Genomic DNA, 19,052 nt, shown 5'->3' on the forward strand with positions numbered 1-19,052 from the left:
TGAGCTACGCCAGCCAGGGCTAGATTTCATTCTTATGGATGTTTATTATTCATATTTTTTTTTCTTAAGAAGACTGTAACATTTCTTGTAATACTGGTTTGATGATGATGAACTCCTTTAGCTTTTTGTTGTCTGGGAAGCTCTGTATCTGTCCCTCGATTCTAAATGGTAGCTTTGCTGGGTAGAGTCATCTAGGTTGTAGTCCTTGCTTTTCACCACTGACTACTTCTTGTCAGTCCCTTCTGGCCTGCAAAGTTTCTTTTGAGAAATCAGCTGACAGTCTTACGGGAGCTTGCTTGTAGGTAACTAACTGCAGCGTTGGGTATTGGAAGAAGTTCCGGGTTAGAAGTCAGACGTCGAGCCAACGCTCCCAGGTTTGTTTCGTGCTTATTGATTTTGGGGGGGGGGGATGCCAATCGGTTGCCTCTTTCACATGCCCCGACTGCGGGCCAACCCTGCAGCGCACGTATGCGCCCTGACTGAGGATTGAACCCACGACTTTTCAGTTTACAGGACCACGCTCTACCCGAGAGGGTCCTTACATTGGGGATTCTAACCTCAGCATTACAGAAGGCTTTTAAGACTCGCATTAAAACATTGCTGGGAAAACAGGAGTCACTACAAAGCAGTTTTTGTTATTTTATAGATAAAATTACAGAGCTTAGTATACCTGCTCACAGTTATTGGATAAATCATTAGAAGAACCAAGGAAACGAGTCTCTTATACTCTTGACAGACGTATAATCTAATAACGGCTAGACAACAGACAGCTGTTGCCTGCGCTGACACCCTGTGGGAAGGTCTGCATTGGTTAAAATGAAGTAATTTATTCTGACGGGCACTGATCTGATCTTCGTGTATGTCTCTGGGGCTCCGGAGCCGGAATGACGGCGGACAGCTCGGATGGCGAGCTCTCTCAGGGCAGGCTTCCAGCGTTCCTCTCTTCCTGTTTTTGTGTATGACGCCGATGTTTCACTTTAAATGTCTACGAGTTATTTTGTCTAAGAGCTGACCTTGGAGGAGGTGAATGAGATATTAAGTATTTATCACACCGAGAAAACCTGTTCTTGGAGGAAAAATTAAAGATGGAGAAAAGTAGAGGAAAAAACCACAATTTTTAAAAGATTATTTATTTATTTTTAGGGGGACGGGAAGGGGGGGAGAAAGAGGGAGAGAAACCTCAGTGTGTGAGATATACATTGACTGGTCGCCTCTCGAGCACCCCCAACTGGGGACCTGGCCTGCGCAACCCAGGCGTGTGCCCTGACTGGGAATCGAACCGGTGACCCTTTGGTTTGCAGGCTGGCACTGAATCCGCTGAGCCACGCCAGCCAGGCTGCAAACACTTTTTTTAAGAAATCACTGGAAGATAGGGATTTAAGTCAGAGTCTCTAACATTCAGCCCTCGTTTGGAGGCCTCCTGAGACGTCCGAGGAGCCCAGGTTCATGGATCACAGCTCGTTTCTAGTTTGGCGTCAGAGGGGCTCTGGGACCAGGTTTTCAGTCACTCGACCAACATCCGAGCAGTCTCTCTGCGTGCTGGGAGCTGTGCCAAGGGCAGCAGGTGGAATGGCGCACAGGGGGACCTGGTCCTCGTGGGATTTAGACAAGCCGTGGCGACTCATCGGGGTCAGCGCCCTGAGAGGAGCCGAGGGCACGATGACATTGGAGCCCGTGGGAGCTCCCAACAAGGCCTGGGAATGAGGGGGGGCGAGGAGGAGTTAGCCGGGGGAAGGCTGGGCTTGGAGGGGCCCGGGGGCGAGGCTAGAGTCAGGTTGATGCACGTGCAGGCGTGGCGAGGCAATGAGAAGGCCTCGGTGTGGCTGCAGCTGGGGGGCGAGGGGGTGTGGACGGATCTTGGACAGGTGCTCGGGGCTCTTCCGCCCTTGTGGAGGACTTTCCTTTTTATTCCCGGAGCAGTGGGACGTCACTGGAGGCTTTAAGTCAGAGAGAGGAATTTGGCTGAGAAAGATCTCCGGTTGCTGTGTGGAGAGTGGGTGCAGGGGGCAGGCTGAGGGCAGAGGGTTTCTTTAGGAAGCCCATGGTGGCCCAGGCTGGGGAGGGTGGAGGTGAGGAGGGGGATCCCTGCTAGTGACGGAGAAATGGCAGCTGGTGGGCAGAAGGTCCGCCTGAAGGAGTCTCGGGTGGAAGTGTCGGGTCATGGGGATTGGTTGGCTGTGGCAGATGAGGGAGAGGAGCTGGAAAGATCCCCGGCGTTGTGGCCTGGACAGCCGGTTGGAAGGTTGGGCCATTCCCTGGGATATGTGAGAAGGAGAAGAAACGGGTTTGCCAAGGAAGATTGGCCGGTGGAGGCGGCGTGTTTCGGGTGCCTGCGGCCTGAAGACAGGAGGTGTAGCCAGCGGGCTTGCAGGATGTGAGCCGAGAGCGGGACCGTATCTGCGGCGCTGTGGCTCCCAGGGCCCCCAGGCTCGGCTGCCAGCCGGGAGACTGCAGGGAGGGGCCAGCCCCCGCCTTCCAGGTTGGGAGGCTCGGCAGGCGAACGCTTTTCCATGTATCTCTCCACGGTGCTCCCCTGGGCCTGCAAGCCAGCCTTTGCCTGTGTGGACGTCACTATTCAGGATGGCTTTGAGGAGGAAGTGGTTGTCGTCATCAGAGTGCGAAGCTCCGAGGATTTGGGTTTCCTGTTGGGTCAAGGTGCCGTCCTGGCATAGACCCTTGGCTCTGGGAAGGGCCTTGGAAGGGTTGGGCCCAGCCTCTCACCCACGGCGGGAAGTCGGATCGGACCGGCCTGTCGGGTGGACCACGCCGGCAGGATTTTCTCCTTTTCCGTGGCTGCTGGGGACAGACAGTGTCGTCTTCACGTTCCGAGCCAGCACAGACTCACGATGATGCGTGCGAGCTGCCGGGGCGTTAGAACTGAGAGGGCGGACAGGCTGCCCGTACCGGGCTGAGATGTAACTCAGGGCTTCCCCGCCGACGATCCTCGTGAACTTCCTTCAGCGGCAGCAGGAACAAAGCTGCTTCTGTTTGGCAGCGAAGGGGGAAGAAGGAAGAATTTACAGGCTCAGATGGTCTCTCAGAGCCCCCACACCGGAGAGGCAGGGGGACGCGAGCCCGTTGATCCTCTCCTCCCGGAGTTCCTTTCCACCCATCTTCTCGAGCGGGTGCAGCCAGGGGAGGGAGTCGAGAGCCCTTTCCTGGTCTCTGGACACGGGGATGTTGTGGGTCCTCGTTGCTGGGGATTTGAGGGGAACAGGACGCGGGGGCTGAGCGAGAGCCTCCTCCAGCCTGCGCTGGTCTCAGGCTCCAGGCTCCCCACGGCAGGTCGCTGTGAGGCAGGCCCCTCACAGATTACTTGGTCTGCAGACCTTGGCGTGTCTGGGTAAAGGCACCTCTCGGGGATTTTAGGATGAGGCGATCATGTGGCCACTGAGAGTTTTCCAGGCTGTTTTCCTTGGACAAGGTCGGGGCACCTTGAACTTGACTGTTTCAGTTGTATGGTGCAGCCAGTCTCTCTTCTCCTCCTCCCCCTTTCTTTTTCCTCTTCTTCCTTCCCTCCCCCTCTTTCTCTTCTTCCTCCTCTTTTCTCTCTCTGTCTCTCCAAGCCCCCATTTATCCCTTAAGGAGCTTTGAAACTCAGGTTGGACTAACAGGTTTTTTCAGGCTTTCACTGAGACTGGATGAGCTGCTCAGTCTCTCATAGAATGGCTGTACTCATTCTTCCCCTGCCTGCAGTCTCTTGCTGAAAACTTCCCAACATAGTGGACAGTTGAAAGGATAGTGCAATGGTCATCCACCTACCTTATGCCTAGATTTCACAGTTGTTAACCTCTTATCATACTTGTTTTTATCTCTCTATATAAGTACCTTTACTAAAGGGTTAGGGTTTAGATGTCGCTGGAGAAAAACATGAGCAAATTTGAAGACATAGCAATAGAAACTACCCAAAGTGAAACATAGGCAAGTGGCTGGGGGTAAAACCCGGAGTAGCAGTGAGCTGGGAACAGCCTCGAGGAGCCGGATGTGTATAATCGGAGCCCCAAGAGGGAGGAGAGCGAGGGGCTCCGCAAACAGTATTTTAAGAAATACCAGCTGACCGTTTTCCAAATGTGATGGAAACTGTGAACTCAGGTTGAGGAAGTTCAATGAATCTCAAAGCATAAGCAACAAGAAGCAATCTACACGAAGGCACAGCAGAATCAAATTGATTAAAAGCAATGATTTTTAAAAAAAGGAAAAAAAATAATTAGCCAGAGAGAGAAGACACGTTGTGTGCAGAACAGAAGCAGAGATGTCAGCAGATTTCTTGCTGGAAATAATGTAAGTCAGAAGGCAGTAGACGAATTATCTTGAAAGAACTGAAAGATACCAACTATTAACCTAGAATTCTATGGTCAGAGGATATATCCTGCAGTAACAAAACGATAATAAACACTTCCAGACATTTACAAAAAAAAAAAAAAAACAGAAAGAACTCGCCACCAGCAGACCTGCACTGCAGCAGGGACATGCCAGGGACACCTGGGTCCGCACAGGGGAGCGAGGAGCACGGCCTGATGGCCACGTGGGTGACCGCGAGGCCACGTGGCCGCACAGACAGACTGCCGTCCTCCCTCCAGTGCACCGCCGCCGCCCGCACTTCCACGCGCCGTCCTCCCGGGCGTGGGTTTCACCTCCCTGGTTTGGAGTCGTCCCGTCTGCTGCATTTCACGTCCTCCTTTCTGGTCCTCCCCCTTTTTGGTGGAGCACATCTCCCAGGGGTTTCTGAGAAAAGGGATGTAATGGATTGAGGCCTTGCATGTCTGGAAGTGGCTGCTTTAACCTCAGACTTGCTTGACGGTTTGGAGGGACATAGATTTCTACGATGGAAGTCCTTTTCCTTCCGAATCTTGAAGACTTTGCTCCTCTGTTCTCTTGTTTCCAGCTCTGCCTCGGGGAAGTTGGGAGACACTGGGCTCCTGAGCCTCTGCATATGTCTCGTACCTTCCCCTCTGGGACCTCCCATCTGTCCCCAGTGTTCCGGACTGTCGTAGCAGCTTGCCTCGGCTTTCGTCTGTTCTTACCCACTGTGCTAGACCCGGATCCGGTTTTTTCCTTTTCCCTTTTGTAAAGGGCCATGTGGTCAATATCTGAGTTTCCGTGGTCCGTGTGTGAGCTCTGCCACACATCGTCTTAGCTTCAAGTGCAGGAAAACGGGCTGCAGGCTGACGCTGGCCCCCCGGCCAGCATTGTTTAGACATGCGGTAGCCCCCTGCCATCTGGCACCTGACGCCACTGACTTCTTAAATCATTTCAGTCTTTTCTCCCGAGTTCTCTCTGTCTCGCTCTCTTTTATAGGTTTTATTTATTTATTTTTAGAGAGAGGGGAAGGGAGGGAGAGAGAGGGGGAGAGGAACACTGATGTGTGGGAGAAGGAAATGTGGCTGCCTTTCACACGCGCCTCAGCTGGGGACTGGCCTACAACCCAGGCAGGTGCCCTGACTGGGAATTGAACCCACAGCCTTTTGCTTTTTGGGATGATGCTCAACCACGTGAGCCACACCAGCCAGGGCCTTTTATGTCTCTCTCTTTTAAAAAAATTAAAAAAAAATCTCTGCATAGTCTGTTCCCTCCAGGTTTTGCTGCTGTTCGTTTGCTTTGGTGTCTACGCTCCACGTAGGAGCTGGCCTCCTCGGTGGAGCGCCCCCGGCTGGCCGCTGGGGATGTAGCTGAGAGACGCTGGCGCTGACCGGGGGCGTGGACTTTGTAGACGGCTCCGATCTGGGCGGCCTGTCTGTTGGGGAATCCCCAGTGTCGGCAACTTGAGATTTTTCTTCCTGGGCTCGATTCCCCAGAGGCCTCTTTCTGTCTCCTGCCCGGGAGATAAAGGTCTGGCTGCCAGGATCCTGGGAGCCCACTGGATGAAGAGGACCCGGTGTGGAGGGTCGCTCTCAAACAGTCCCTGCATACATACGGTCATTCAGTCCCTGTTTGCAGTATGAGACTCATTCACGTTCTCCACTGTGCCGTGGGTCCCCCAGTCCAGGGACCCTCTACGCTCTCCGAAGAGGAAGTTCTCAGTGTTTTGCTGTGTTGGGAGAGGGACGGTCAGCCAGTGAAGGGAAGTGGTGGAGGGGACCTAAGAAGTAGCTGCTTCCCAAACCCCTTTCCACCAACAGGCCTCCGCCCCATCCCACTGTGGCCCAGAGGTACCTGGTGCTGTCGGTTCCCGAAACTGCTGGGATTCTTCCCTGCTCGTGGGGTTGGTTCTCAGTGCTCCCTGCCCCTGGCACGGGACCCACTGGAGCTGGATTCCACTGTCCTGGGCCTGCTAAGTCAGTCACCACACATCTGTCGTAGAAATTAAGACCACAGACTCGGGCTTTTAAAATAAGGCTTTATCGTTTATAAGAACAGCATTCCAGGAAGGAAGGAGGGGAGTGGCCGCCAGCCAGCGGCTGCAGACCACCGCACCCTAGTTGCTCAACAGCAGAGCCACTGGCTCTCTCGGCCACATCTCCCTTCCCCCCGAGCGGGGCGTGCAGGCCGTCTGCTGGGCAGCGCACAGAGTCTGAACCCGGCTAAAGGATACTCGCGGCCCCCGCAAGCCCAGGGGTTTCATAGAACGGGCTTGCTAGCTCACCGTGAAGCAGGAAGTCAGGTGACGTCTAAGGCCATTTCCACTGACGCTGGGTGCCCCTGGGAGGCCCCAGCGTACGTCCTCAGTGGAGTGGCCTTTGGCACAGAGCTTTTTACTAAGTTGTGTCATTTGGGGAGATGGGCCTCACCGGTCAGCTCTCCGCCGCCCGCCCGCCCGCCCCCTGGCTGAAAGCAGAGCGGGCGTGTCATCCCAGCGCGCGTTCCGAGGCCGGTGTTCAGACGAGGCCCGAGTGAGTGGGGGAGGCGGGAGCGGCCCACTTGTACATTTTTAGGACAGACGGCCGGGGAAAATGGCCCCTGGTGCAGGGATTTAAGCAGAAAAACAAAAGTCCACTTGGGCTCTTTGTAAACATGTGATAAGGAAAGCTGGCAGGAACAGGGCATGAGGGCTCAGGCAAAGAGTTTGCTTCTGGAGGCTCTCCCAAACGTACGTGACAGGCCGGGAGCTCCGGTGTGAGATGGCGTGGGAAAGCCGGACGAGGTGGGAGGCGGGCCGGCCGGCCACGGGGATGGACACCGGGACACGCTAGGACGCGTCGGGACGGCGGAACTGGTCTTTCTGTGCAGTGTGGACGACTGGGGGGGGCTCACCCCCTGTGCCTCTCCAGTGGGAGTTCCTACAAGTGCGGCCCCCTCTTTCGGATTTTCAGTGATTCTTCCCTTCTCAGAGCTCCGCCTTCTTCCCGTGTTTCATCCTGAGCCCAACCCCCGCAGGATGTTTTCTTTTCCTGGTACCTTCTTAAAAGATTTATTTGTTTATTATTTTAGCGAGGGAAGAGAAGGGAGCTGCTGCCTCTTGGCACCCCCGGCCAGTGACCTGGCCCGCAACCCGGGCGAGTGCCCGGACTGGGAGTTGAACCAGCTAACGGGACAGCGCCCAGCCCACTGAGCCACACCCGTCGGGCGGTGTTGGTTTTTCGCAATAGTGGTGCTTTCTGTCCTGGAAGATTCATTGCCATTTCAGCTTTTTTTTTTTTGTCTCTGGTCTCTGTTTCAAAATATTGTATTAGTATAACGAAATGGTATTTGCTACTATAAGCTATTGATATTAGGAAGCTGTGAATTGTCTCGGCTTTCTTCTTTGATCTGCCGTTTCTGCGTGCAGATGTCTGGTGACCGCACAGCTCCGTCCCTCCAAAGCGCATGGTGCCGTGGGCAGCCTTGGGAGGGGGAGACGGCGCCTTGGGAGCTGTCGCACCTCCAGTGAGACTGGGAGCTCCCATCTCCAGTCTCTTTTTTTGTCCCCAGCTTGAGGTTTCTTTTCTAGTCAAAGTCCCAAGGTCCACGTGGCCTTGCTTTGGGCTCTCTAGCTCTTTGACCTTTTAGCTCTAAGCCTCCTGAAGCAGAAGGGGGAAAACAAGAGAGAAAACGAGGATTTCCTGTGAAAGAGAAAGGGAACGGTCCTCCCTGTAACTCTGTCCAGAGTCTGTAGGTCTGCGGTTAGGGTTCGGCTTCTCGGGTGTCAGGCATTTATCATCACGCGTTCCTCTCCGGTCCTGGCCGCAGCCCAAGGCCGGCCGTCGCAGCACTGGCCCCCGAGTCTCTGCAGTCTCCGGGGGTGCTAGCAAGGGCGGCGGAACCTGGCCGTCGGCCACCCGTCTCTGCAAGACCTGAAGCTGGTGACCACTCCAAACAGGGGGCCTCCTCCCTTCTCGCCTGCTCCCCGCCCCCCCGGGGAGCAAATCTGGATGGGACCCTTCTCGGGTTCACCGACTGTCCTCCAGCAGGTGCAGGGAGTGGGCCCTGGTCTGGCCCCGGGGCTGACCGTCTGGGGCCTCCATGTCGGTCTCTCTCACTTCCACAGAGCACAATTAGATACGAGTTTGTAGGACACTGCAGGGTGGAGTAACCGGTGTCTTACAGGGGTGGGAGAGGGCTGCTGTCTTCTGAGGAAGACACTGTAGAACGGTCTGTGTTATGCAAAACCGTGTTTGTTGTTAGAGTTTGAAGCTTTCATCTTAAGTTCTCTTGTGATGTTGAAAATAAGCAGCTTTCTTGAGGTAGGAACCATGCACCACGCCGTGCAGCCACTTAAAGTACAGGGCTCGACGGCTTTCAGTGTGTTCGCAGAACTGTGCATCCAGTGTCATAATTTTAGAGTACTTTCACTGACACCCCCAAAAGAAGCTCTGGGCGGTTTAGCCGTCACCCACCCCCAACCCCACTCCTCCATCCCCCCTGCCCTGGGCAACTACTAATCTACTCTCTAGTTCTATGGCATTGCCCACTCGACGTTTCATATAAATGCAATCGCACGATACAGGGCCCTTTGTGATTGGCTTCTTCAGCTTAGCGTGTTTTAAAGGTTCGTTCACATTGAACATGTATTATAAGCACTTCATTCCTTTTTATGGCTGGGTGATATTTCATTATGTGGATACACTGCGTTTGTTACCCACTCATCAGCTGACGGCCACTTGGGCCGTCCCCACCTTTTGGCCATTGTGAATAATGCTGCTGTGAACACTCTTTGTCAGTTTTTGTGTGGCCATGTGTTTTCATGCCTCTTAGGTGTACCCCTCGGGGTGGAATTACTGACTCTTGTGGTCACTGTACATTTAGCCACTCGAGGACCTGCCAGTGGTTCTCCAGCTGCCGCGCCTTCCATGCCCGCCAGCAGCGCCCCCGGGTCTTCATGGCTTTTGCCGTGCCCCGCAGGTGCCATGTCTGGTATCTTCAACTGGACTGCAAGTTCCTTGAGGTCAAGAAATCGCTTATACTTTTTTTTTGTACTTCCCATATATTTTATGTGTGTATGTGCATTTTATTGTGCGATTGCTATACTTCACTTCTCAGGGCCTCCGTTTCCTCCTTTGTAGAAGGGGGTGATTGTAATCCTTAATCTCGGGGAGTTGCTGTGAGCTTTAAATGGGACGATCCATGGAAAATGTGTAACAGTGTATTCCGTAGAGTAAGTCACTACTTACATACACTAACACAAGTGTTAGACGCTATTGCTCTCGTGGCCACTTTTTTCTCACTTCAACTGGATTATTGATTGTTGGTAACCTCAACAGTTCTCCTTCATAGGAACTTCTGAAAGAATTTTGGCTAAGGTGTGATATCTCAATTAGACACTGGTTGAAAAATTAGTATGTAGAAAAATGCTAAGCTGGCAGAAACATTGGCCCCGAGTGCTTGTGTCTGTACACTCACGTGATACCACACCCGTCACTGAGTGTGAGCGAGGAGAGTCGAGGAGAAGACACCGCGTGGCCCCTCTGGCGTGCAAACACATGCTGGCCAGGACAGTCGTCTTGCCTGTCCTGCTCCTCAAGAATAAAGACACATCTCTCCCCAGCAGTCCCTGTGAAAGAGTGTCTGAGAGTTTTTTCCAAGCAGTGACCTTTGAACTGGGGGCTCGGAATCTGGGGGTGTCAGGAGAGAGGCTCCGGAAGGGGGTGTGGAGGTGGCTGCCGAGGCCACCGCGTGGAATCCCCTTGCTCGGCCACGAGGTGCGCGGTGAACAGCACCACTCAGGCCCGCCACTTGGGTTCATTCATTCTGCAGGCACTTGCCAAGTCATTTGCTGCCAGATGCCAGAGATGGGCGGGAATGAGGGTGCGGGGACGGGGAGGGAGCTGTCATGTCTGCAGGTGAATGAATGGAGCTTCGAGTGTACGAGGAGCAGAGCACGGCGAGCTACTTGTGCAGTCCCTCCTCAGCGAGCAGCCACTGCTTTAAGGACCAAGAGAGACTCCAGGCGCCGCTCCCTGCGCATCCTGAGCTGGGTCTCCCCATGCCCCATTCTTGACCTCAGCACGGGGGACTTTGCATCCGCTCTTCCTGTGCCTAGAGAACCTCCCCCAGACTTTCACAGGGCGGTCTGCTCCTGGCCACCTGCTCCGACATCCTTCTCCCCAGCCCCCTGCCACGCCCTAGTTCATTCACCTTTAACATTTCCTTTCGGCACTTAGTCTTCGGAACATCCCCTGTGTTCCCTTGTGTTCACTGGCTCTCACCCTCCCGCATCGGGGGAGGCACCTGACAGCAGCCGTCTTGTTCAGCCCGTCCGTCTGTCTGTTGCGGCCTTTCCCGTACCCGGAGGGGGTCTGGCTCTGAGCAGGGGTTCGGTAGCTCACCACTGCTGAAGGGAGTAAAGACTTTGTGTGCAGGGACACAAAGTGGAAAACAGGAGACATCTGGGAAGTCCGTGGAGGAGCAGGAAGAAAGCGATTATAGATCACTGGATTCTTTCTCTTTAGGAAAGTCAAATAGCATTTAAAATAGATGACGGCGGTGGTGGCGGTGGAGGTGGCCAGCAGTGTGGTAGTACCGCTCTAGGCTGGGAACTGTGTGCTTTGCTCACCTGAGCTCATTCCATCCTCGCAGGAACTCCCTGAGGCGTGCGTGGGCGTTCCCACTGTGTTCCCACTTCACGGATAGGGAAACGGACACAGATGCCGTAACTTTCCCAAGTCACAGCTGGTGGATGGAGGAACAGAAATTTGAATCCCAACCGTCCGCCTCCAAAATCCCTCTGAACCACTTTGCTCTACTGTATCAAGTGGTCACCGCAATAACAAATAACACTGCAGTAACAGAGGAAAGGATGCCTGGGTTCAAGTTCACAGCCTCGTCCGTGCTTGTGCCTGAGAGACGGTGTGTAGTGGGAAGAGCATTTGGACAGGGAGCTGGAGAGCCGGTTCTGCTCGCTCTGGAGTGACAGGTGGAGGCCACGCCCACTCCCATGGCTGTGTGGTGCAGGGCCATCTCGGTCCCGAAATGAGGGGCTCAGACTCTGGCCTTGGGTGACCACCAAGGTTCTTGCCAATATAATTCTGAAACACCAAAGAAGCAGAAAGTGACACTGAAGCTACTTTACCTCCCCAGACCTCACCCAGGGAGCCTCCAGGGCGCAGCGTCCCTCCCACGCTTGCCGGTGCGCAGGGAGGGGGGCCCGGAACCGTGAGCCCGAACCAGCAGCACCACCTCCTCCAGGGTGGCCACCTCGCTTTGAAAATATGCATGTCTGTCTCTGTTGTTTGGGTTTTTTCAACAAGGATGTGCTACTTCTATATTCAAAACAACCTAAGAGCCAAAAAAAAAAGTGGTGTGTCGTTAGGTTACCAATAGTTTGTGTATACTTAGGGGAAGGATCTTGTGAGTGCCTGGAAGCCTTGTTCTCAAGGATGCGAACCATTTCTTCCTATCGTGTGTAGTAGTATCTTATTCCACCTGGAAAAAATGTGTTTTTGGTTTTGTTTCTTTTTTAAGCAAAGAGAATCCTCAGCCCAGAGCAAGACATTTGGAGACTTGGTCGCCGTCTTCAGATGTCTGGCATGCTGTCGGGGAAGGAGGGACAGGCTTCCCGTGGCCCCGGAGCAGAACTGCCAGCTGCCCCGAGAATGGACAGGGGGTGGGGTCCTGGGGTCATGGAGTCCCGGGGTCCCAGCCCAGTGCACACTGGGAAACAGTGGAGTGGTTACGGTTGCCATGGCAAAGTTCTGTTGGGTTTTTTGTAGTCGCTTTGTATCCACCTCTCCAAATGTTTACTAATAGTTTATCGGTTGAGTCCCGTGATTCCCTGAGGCAGATAGTCCGCGTCTTGCTTGCCAGCATTCTGCCTCATTTTGTTTCCCCGTCTCAGTGGGTTTTCAGAGTGGTGTTGAGTAGCAGCAGGTTAAAAACACAGCTCTGTGGGCCCCGCTTGTGGGTCAGCGTTAACACACCTCTTCCCAAATACACAAAGCTCACTCTGTTCCCTCAGCAGGAGACAGGGTTCATTTTTTTAAAAAAGATTTTTATTTGCTTATTTTTAGAGAGGGGAAGGGAGGGAGAAAGAGAGAAAAACATCGATGTGTGAGAGAAACATCAATTAGTTGCCTCCAGCGTGCCCCCAACCAGGGACCTGGCCCACAACCCAGGCATGTGCCCTGACCGGGAATCGAACTAGCAACCTTTTGCTTTGCAGGATGACACCCAACCAACTAAGCCGCACTGGCCAGGGCATATATGAAAATATTTGATTGGTGGAAGTGATCCGTCATAACCTTCTCGTCTGTATGAATACCATTTTTATAGTGATACCACAATCAGTGCCTTCTGTTGAATGCCTCATATGTGCCGGGAACTGTATACACTGGGCATTTTATCCCGTTAATCTTCACATGTCACTGGAGTATTATAATTCTAATTTTGCAGATGAGGAAATGGAAGTTTACAACATTTCAAACTTGCCTAAGGTTCAGGCAGAGCCAGCAAATGCCGGAACCTCGATTCTCCCCAGTCTGTCTGACCTCAGTGCTTCCCCTTGGCGGTTTTCCTTAATCCTGAGGGCTGGGGGCAACCTTTGCCTGAGTAACGAGGTTTGCCCTCACACTACTGGGGTTTGTGCAAGAGGGTGCCTTTTAGACAGACTGCCCCTCGTGAGCGAGCGGCAACCACTCTGGAAGTTCTCGGTGCTTTGGATTGGTCAAAGAGGAGGGCGGTTGTGATGTCGGCTCAGCAGAAGGGAGGCCCTTCTCCTCCCAGCCTGGGGACACCGGCCTGCTGGTGCGTCTGTCCAGGGCAGTGGGGAGCTCTGGGGCCACAGGACGTGGAGTATGCGAATCCCCCTTGGTTTCGAGGACTGTGGCCATGCTCACGTGTGTCCCAAGCTTCCGGTTCAGCAGACACTGGTCATGCAATTTCAGATGCTTTGGCGTGCCCTGGGCTCGGGGGCCCTGATGCGAGTCGCTGTGGAGGGTGGCCATGGTGCCCAGGCTGTAGGGACGGGCTTCACAAGGCCGGGGGGTGGGTTGCAGCTATCCCTAGAATCTGCGCTTTGGGCCTCCCGTTGGTATGTCAGGTGCACCTGGAGATGTCCCAGATAACTTTAGACCATCTGCTGTTTTTCTGGGGATTTGGGAGGGCTGTGTTGAGTCTGGGAGTCACCTCGGACCCAGAGGGTGTGGTTGAGAAGGGGCCTACCCCTTGGGAAGCAGAGTCCCCCCGGGCCGTGGCCCTCACAGTTGCGGAGAAGCTGAAGCTCCCTGGGCCCGTTTGTCCCACCTGTGCAGGCAGGCAGGGCGGTGGAGCGACGCTGTGGCTGTAGGTGCTCATGATTTGGCAGAAATAAGACCAGCTGCCCAGACCGGCGTCAGAACCTCTGTTCTTTCCGCACAAAGAGAACTTACACGAGATGGGACGTGGTGGCCTGGCCGGGGGATTACTTGTGGGGAAGGAGCCTCAGCGACTGACTCCTAATGCTCACAGGGCTCTAATCCTGTTTCCTTTTTGGTGTTGGATTAGAAGAATGTAGGGCACGATTAGAACTGGCTGTTGACAACGCCCATGGCAAATACAGGGTCCAGCACAAATAATGCCCCCTTTTATTACAGAGTCCTGAGCATGTAATTCTGCAACACAACAATATCACACTCAAGCACACCACATGACATTTGGGGGGAAACATTCCAATTAAAGCTATAAATTACTACACCCACATTATTACCCTACCAGCCACACTCACGCAGGTGTTACCCCTGCTGACCCTGGTGCAGGCCACAAGTCCAGAGCAGGCGGGGGCAGCAAGAGGGTCGGCGCTCAGCCACTCCTCTCCGTTCTCCGTCCTTACTGCCTGTGGCGCCTGTGACGCCTCTGGCTTCCCCTGTCAAAAGGTGGCTTGCTTTTAAAGTCTGTACATTTACATTGATTTTGTGTAGTTGCAAAGAAAAAAAACCAAAATATTACTCTCCACTTATAAAATAAATTTAAAGATATTGAAACATATCATTTTCTACTGACACATTAGCAAAGATTAAAAGAAGCACACCTCAGGGTACTATTTCACCAGTCAGTGTGTTGATTTGGAGAGTCATGCAAAGCACTGGTGAAGGTGTAGATTGTGCTTTTGGAAAAGCATTCAGCAGAACTTATCAGGAGCCCAGGACATTTATGCTCTACCTATTTGTTTCATGCCCAGAAAGCTCTCCTAACATAATTTGTGTGAAGAAAAGCTCTAGGCCCAGAGTTATTCACTGACATTATTTTTAGACCATTTTTCCTATTACAAAAAATAATATGTACTTAATGCAGAAAGCTGGGCAGAACATAGGAAGATGAATTTAGCAATTAAAGATTAATCATAATTTCACTGTACAAAAATCACATTTCGGTGTAAGTTTTTCTAATTTTTCCTGTGTATGTACACTTTTCAAAAACTAGCCGTAGCATGCCTCTTTCCCCCTGTAGCCACATACTGTGAGCATTTTCCCCTCTGCTGCACTCACCCGGGGGGACTCCAGCCCTAGTTGAAACCAGCTCTTCTTCCCTTCCTGGCTTATACCGGGACAGCTGAACACTATTCACACCGCAGTCACACAACTGAGCTGCCTGCTTTCACATTAATTCTGTGGTCTCGAACCTCAGTTAGCCCTTTAGACTGTCCAGACATGCTAAAACATCTCTGGAGTAAATTCACTTTCCCGACCTTTGGGAAGGGAGTCGGTACCCTCTTTCTTCAAACCTTCTGTCTGCGATTCCACTCTGCCCACTCTTCGCCGATGACCTCCCCCCCAGCGAGGGCACCCCTCGGCTCTGCCACCAAACCTCCCAGCCCACCAGTGCCCCCTCCCTCCTTCCCACTGATGCCACGCGGTGCCCTGCTGCTGTCGTCGGTGCCTGGTGCCCAATGACTGGCCGACGGTGGCCACTCAGCAGATGTTACCGAATGAAAGAGTGAAAGCGCGAATATATAGTTTCTCATAGCATTATGTCTAGTGAATGTATAATATTCCATCGTACAAATGTATCCTAATGTGCTTATCACTGCTCTGTCATCAGATGTATTTGTTTCCAATTTTTGGCTACACTGAAATATGGAGAATAAATGGCTGTTGGGAAAATTGTTGACTAAACTGTGGACTATTATGTTTGCATTTAAAATCCTAGGAAGCATTTTTATCAACCTGGGGAAATGGGTTTATTAACTGAAAAAAAATGTGTAATCAAAATCACATATACAGCATGAAAAAGCTAGTAGAAAGTAACTAGAATGTTAATTAAGCATTTCAAGTTGGCAGGATTACAGATGATTTTTCTTTTCAATGTCTTTTTAAGTACATGAGTAATACATGGTGTTTTCTTCTTCATACCTTTCTGTGTTCTCCAAGTTTACTGCAGTGAGCATGTCTTTATAATCAGGAATACAGTTCTTAAGCTTTGTGGCACACATCAGATGATCGAAGTCAGCCACAAGCGGAGTTAGGAGTCGCCGTGCTCCGGAGAGTGACCCCTGTGTCTGAAACACACTCGCCAATGACGCGTGCTAGCCTCCGAGTCCTTCCAGGCCCCTCTGCTGCCTGGGTTCAGAAAGGGCGGCAGGGGTGGCGTTTCCTAGGAAACCCGTGTGGCTGGGGACGCCTGTGTGTGTGTGGCAGGGGGTGATGGAGACCGGGCTCTCAGCAAATGGTGGTTTGGGCTGAGAACGCCCCACAGATGTGCTCGGGGTGGGAAGCCTTCACAGCTGCTCGTCACATCTGGTTTTGGAGCTCGGGGCGGGGGGGGGCTCACGGGGCCTGAGGTACTGTCGCACCTTTTACTCACTTCACTGAAGGCGGTGGTTCGCAAGCCCCAGGCCCTTCAGGGAGTCCGTGAGGTTGAAACTATCTTCTTAATTAGACCAGTAAGGTGCTATTGGTCTTCTTTCCTCTGCATCTTTTACAAGTGCACAGTGGGGTTTTCCAGATGCTGTCTGGTTTCTAGCAGATTGCAGAAGCAGACAGGAGAATCCAGCTGTCTTCTATGAAGCCAGACATTAAATTGGGTTGCAAAGACAGGAGGGTAAAAAAAAAAAGCCATTATTCTCACTAAAACCTTTGTTTTGCAGAAAATATAGCTACATTTCACTAATATGCTATTTGTGTTAACATAGAATGGGTTATTGTTATTTTGGTGAATGAATTTCTAAAAGTGTCTCAGGTTTACTATTTCTGACACGGTAAATATCAGTAGATATTTGCCCACATAAGCAAACACTGTCTGGGAACCTCTGTTTCTGAAAGTGTCAGGAGGTCCTGAGCCCCAGACCTGGAGAGCCACCCAGCTGAGGAGATGGACAGGGAGCTCTCTTTGTGGGGGGCCGGCGGCGGCTCAGGGAACGCATCGGTGGGACACAGAACAAGGCCCACGGGGAGGGAGACGGCCGGCTCCCGTGGGCCGGTGCTGGGAGTCCTTGCAACCACATTAAACTTCCCTTTCTCCCTCCTTCCCTTCCTCAGAGATCATGCACGATGTGATCAAGAAGGTGAAGAAGAAGGGGGAGTGGAAGGTGAGTCAAAGGGGCTGGTTGATTGGTGGCCTTCGGAGGTGAGTCCCCGTTGGGCCGGGCGGGGGATAGGTGCAGAGGCGGGGAGTGGAGACCTCCGTCTTCGTGTCCAGAGAGCACAGAGAGAAGAAATGTAATCTGCTTATGCCTCTCATTTTCTGTGATCCCGGTTATGCAATCTCTTGGCCGGAAAGCTTATCTGAAAGGTCACCCGGTGGGGCAGTGTCGCAGTGGGACTCCTTTGTTCACACGACGTCTTACCTGAAGCCCGCATGTATAAAGGGAAGAAGGGGTTCTGCCTACACAGGGAGAGCGGGGTGAGGCCCCTCTGGCCCCTCTCGCAGCCCTGCAGCTTCTCCACGGAGCCCCCAAACAGCATGACAGCCCTCTGCCGGCCTGTCCCCACGTTGGTAACCGCGTGTTTATTCATACCACTCTGAGAGCGATGCTCCGTGTCTCAGGTATAATGTGCATGAACCCAGTATTTAAGCCAGTCAAACTGATTATGGCCTCAGTGTCCGGAGGGGGCGATGCAAGGAGTGGGACAACACGCTGTCCCTCGTTCAGGAAGTCAGTGATTTAAGGGCCACTTGGCCGCCTGGCGCTGGGCCCTGCCTGGCCCGGAGAGCGTGCAGTTTCACCTGAGGTTCCCTGTGTGTTATTGAAGACTTTATTCCAGCCGTTCTTGCCCCGAGTTGTCCCGCAGTCAAGGGCCCACACGTTTTGAAGTCCGCCAGGCCGGGAACAGCAGAGGTGATCGGCCGGGAGGAGTCCGGGCCTCGCGCTGGCCTGGGAGCCTGCTCTCAGGAGCACGCCCCCCCCCACCCCCAGAGCGGGAGGCCGTCTGGTGGGAGACTCTTTATGCCCATCTTTGCGGACACAGGAACGTTAAAAGGATCTCGAGGAAGCTGCCTCGTAAAATGCACACTGGCCCTGTGCCGCAGCAGGACACGTTTCGGGCCACCTCGTGTCTAGCCTCTGTCTGCCACCTCGGTTTGTGTCATTGCAGAAGGAGAAGAGAGCTGGCTTTGTTTTAACCGCACGCCTCTCTCCGCTGCGGGCTGAAGGCAGGTAGGGAAGGTTGGCTAGCGAACTGCGGGCGTGCCGCTGTGTCCTGGTCCCTCCCGCGTGGCCTGGAGCCGTTTCCCCCGATGGTGCGTGTGCTGCTGAGGGTGCCACCCTCTGACTCAGGAACGGCCCCCACCTTCCAGCCGTCCGCGGGGCAGGAGAGCTCGGTCTCCCTTTAAGGAGAAGTTACGCCCTGAAAAAAGACTCTCCGATACGGTTTTCTCTGCGTGTGGGTGTTGTAGATTATTTCCCTCTCCCTGCTTTTTTATGAGTAATGATCCTCCTCATCATGAAAATTAAAAGTTTAATTTTTTAAGCTTATAACATTAAATCAAGTCAGCGAGAGAAAACCCTTAACTCCCAGGTTAGGTTTGCGTGTGGGAGAGAGACAGCTGGCGTGCGTCTCTGCACACTTGTGGCCCACGGGGAATACCGGGACTCAGTGCTCTGCAGCCCGGGCTCCCGTCGAAGACCCACGTGGTGAGCCAGGGAGAGGAGCGGGGAGGTGCTGTTCGGGCCGTGAGCTGGTCTGTCTGCTTGCAGGTGCTGGTGGTCGATCAGCTGAGCATGAGGATGCTCTCCTCCTGCTGCAAGATGACGGACATCATGACCGAGGGGATCACAAGTGAGCACACCCTTCTTTCTGCCTTTCGGCGCCGCCCGGGCCGGCCCCCTGTGCCCGGCTTTCCTCCCCCTGTTCTGCTTTGTCTCACTTGGCTTCAGAGCCTCCCGGCAGCCTGGGTGGTAAGACTGTACACTCCCGAGAGACACCCAGAGCTCCTCGTTCATCACCGAATCCCTAGGCCCCTGCTGGCTGCTCGATAAATACCTGTGAAGGGATGCCAAAAGGGAGATTAAATCAAGAAAAAAGGCAGGCCATCCAATAGGGGGGAAAATGGGCAAAAGCCCTGAACAGGCACTTAACAAAAGAAGAAATCCAAAATGGCCAATAAATACATGAAAAACCGTTCACCCAGGGAAATACAATTGAAATCAGAGTAAGGGTGGAATATTTAAACTCTGGTAATGCCAAGTGACAGACAGGGTGTGGAAAAGTGGGAACTGCTATATGACGGAGTGTCAGTTGTCACAGCCGCTGTGCAAAGCGCTTGGCAGTGTCTCGTAGAGTCGAAGG

At 53.1% G+C, this 19,052-nt stretch overlaps 1 protein-coding gene across 2 annotated transcripts in view; it reads left to right on the forward strand.

Moving 5' to 3' along the window:
* Positions 1-19,052, forward strand: part of STXBP1 (syntaxin binding protein 1) — a 59,137-nt gene that overhangs the window by 11,134 nt on the left and 28,951 nt on the right. For both annotated transcript variants that reach the window (XM_028525124.2, XM_028525123.2), the window contains exons 2-3: positions 16,803-16,852; positions 18,461-18,542. In XM_028525124.2, coding sequence (XP_028380925.1) covers positions 16,803-16,852; positions 18,461-18,542 — 132 coding nt within the window. The remainder of the gene's footprint in view (positions 1-16,802; positions 16,853-18,460; positions 18,543-19,052) is intronic.

The sequence above is a fragment of the Phyllostomus discolor genome, chromosome 3 (genome assembly GCF_004126475.2).
Source record: "Phyllostomus discolor isolate MPI-MPIP mPhyDis1 chromosome 3, mPhyDis1.pri.v3, whole genome shotgun sequence".
Taxonomy (NCBI): Eukaryota; Metazoa; Chordata; class Mammalia; order Chiroptera; family Phyllostomidae; genus Phyllostomus; species Phyllostomus discolor.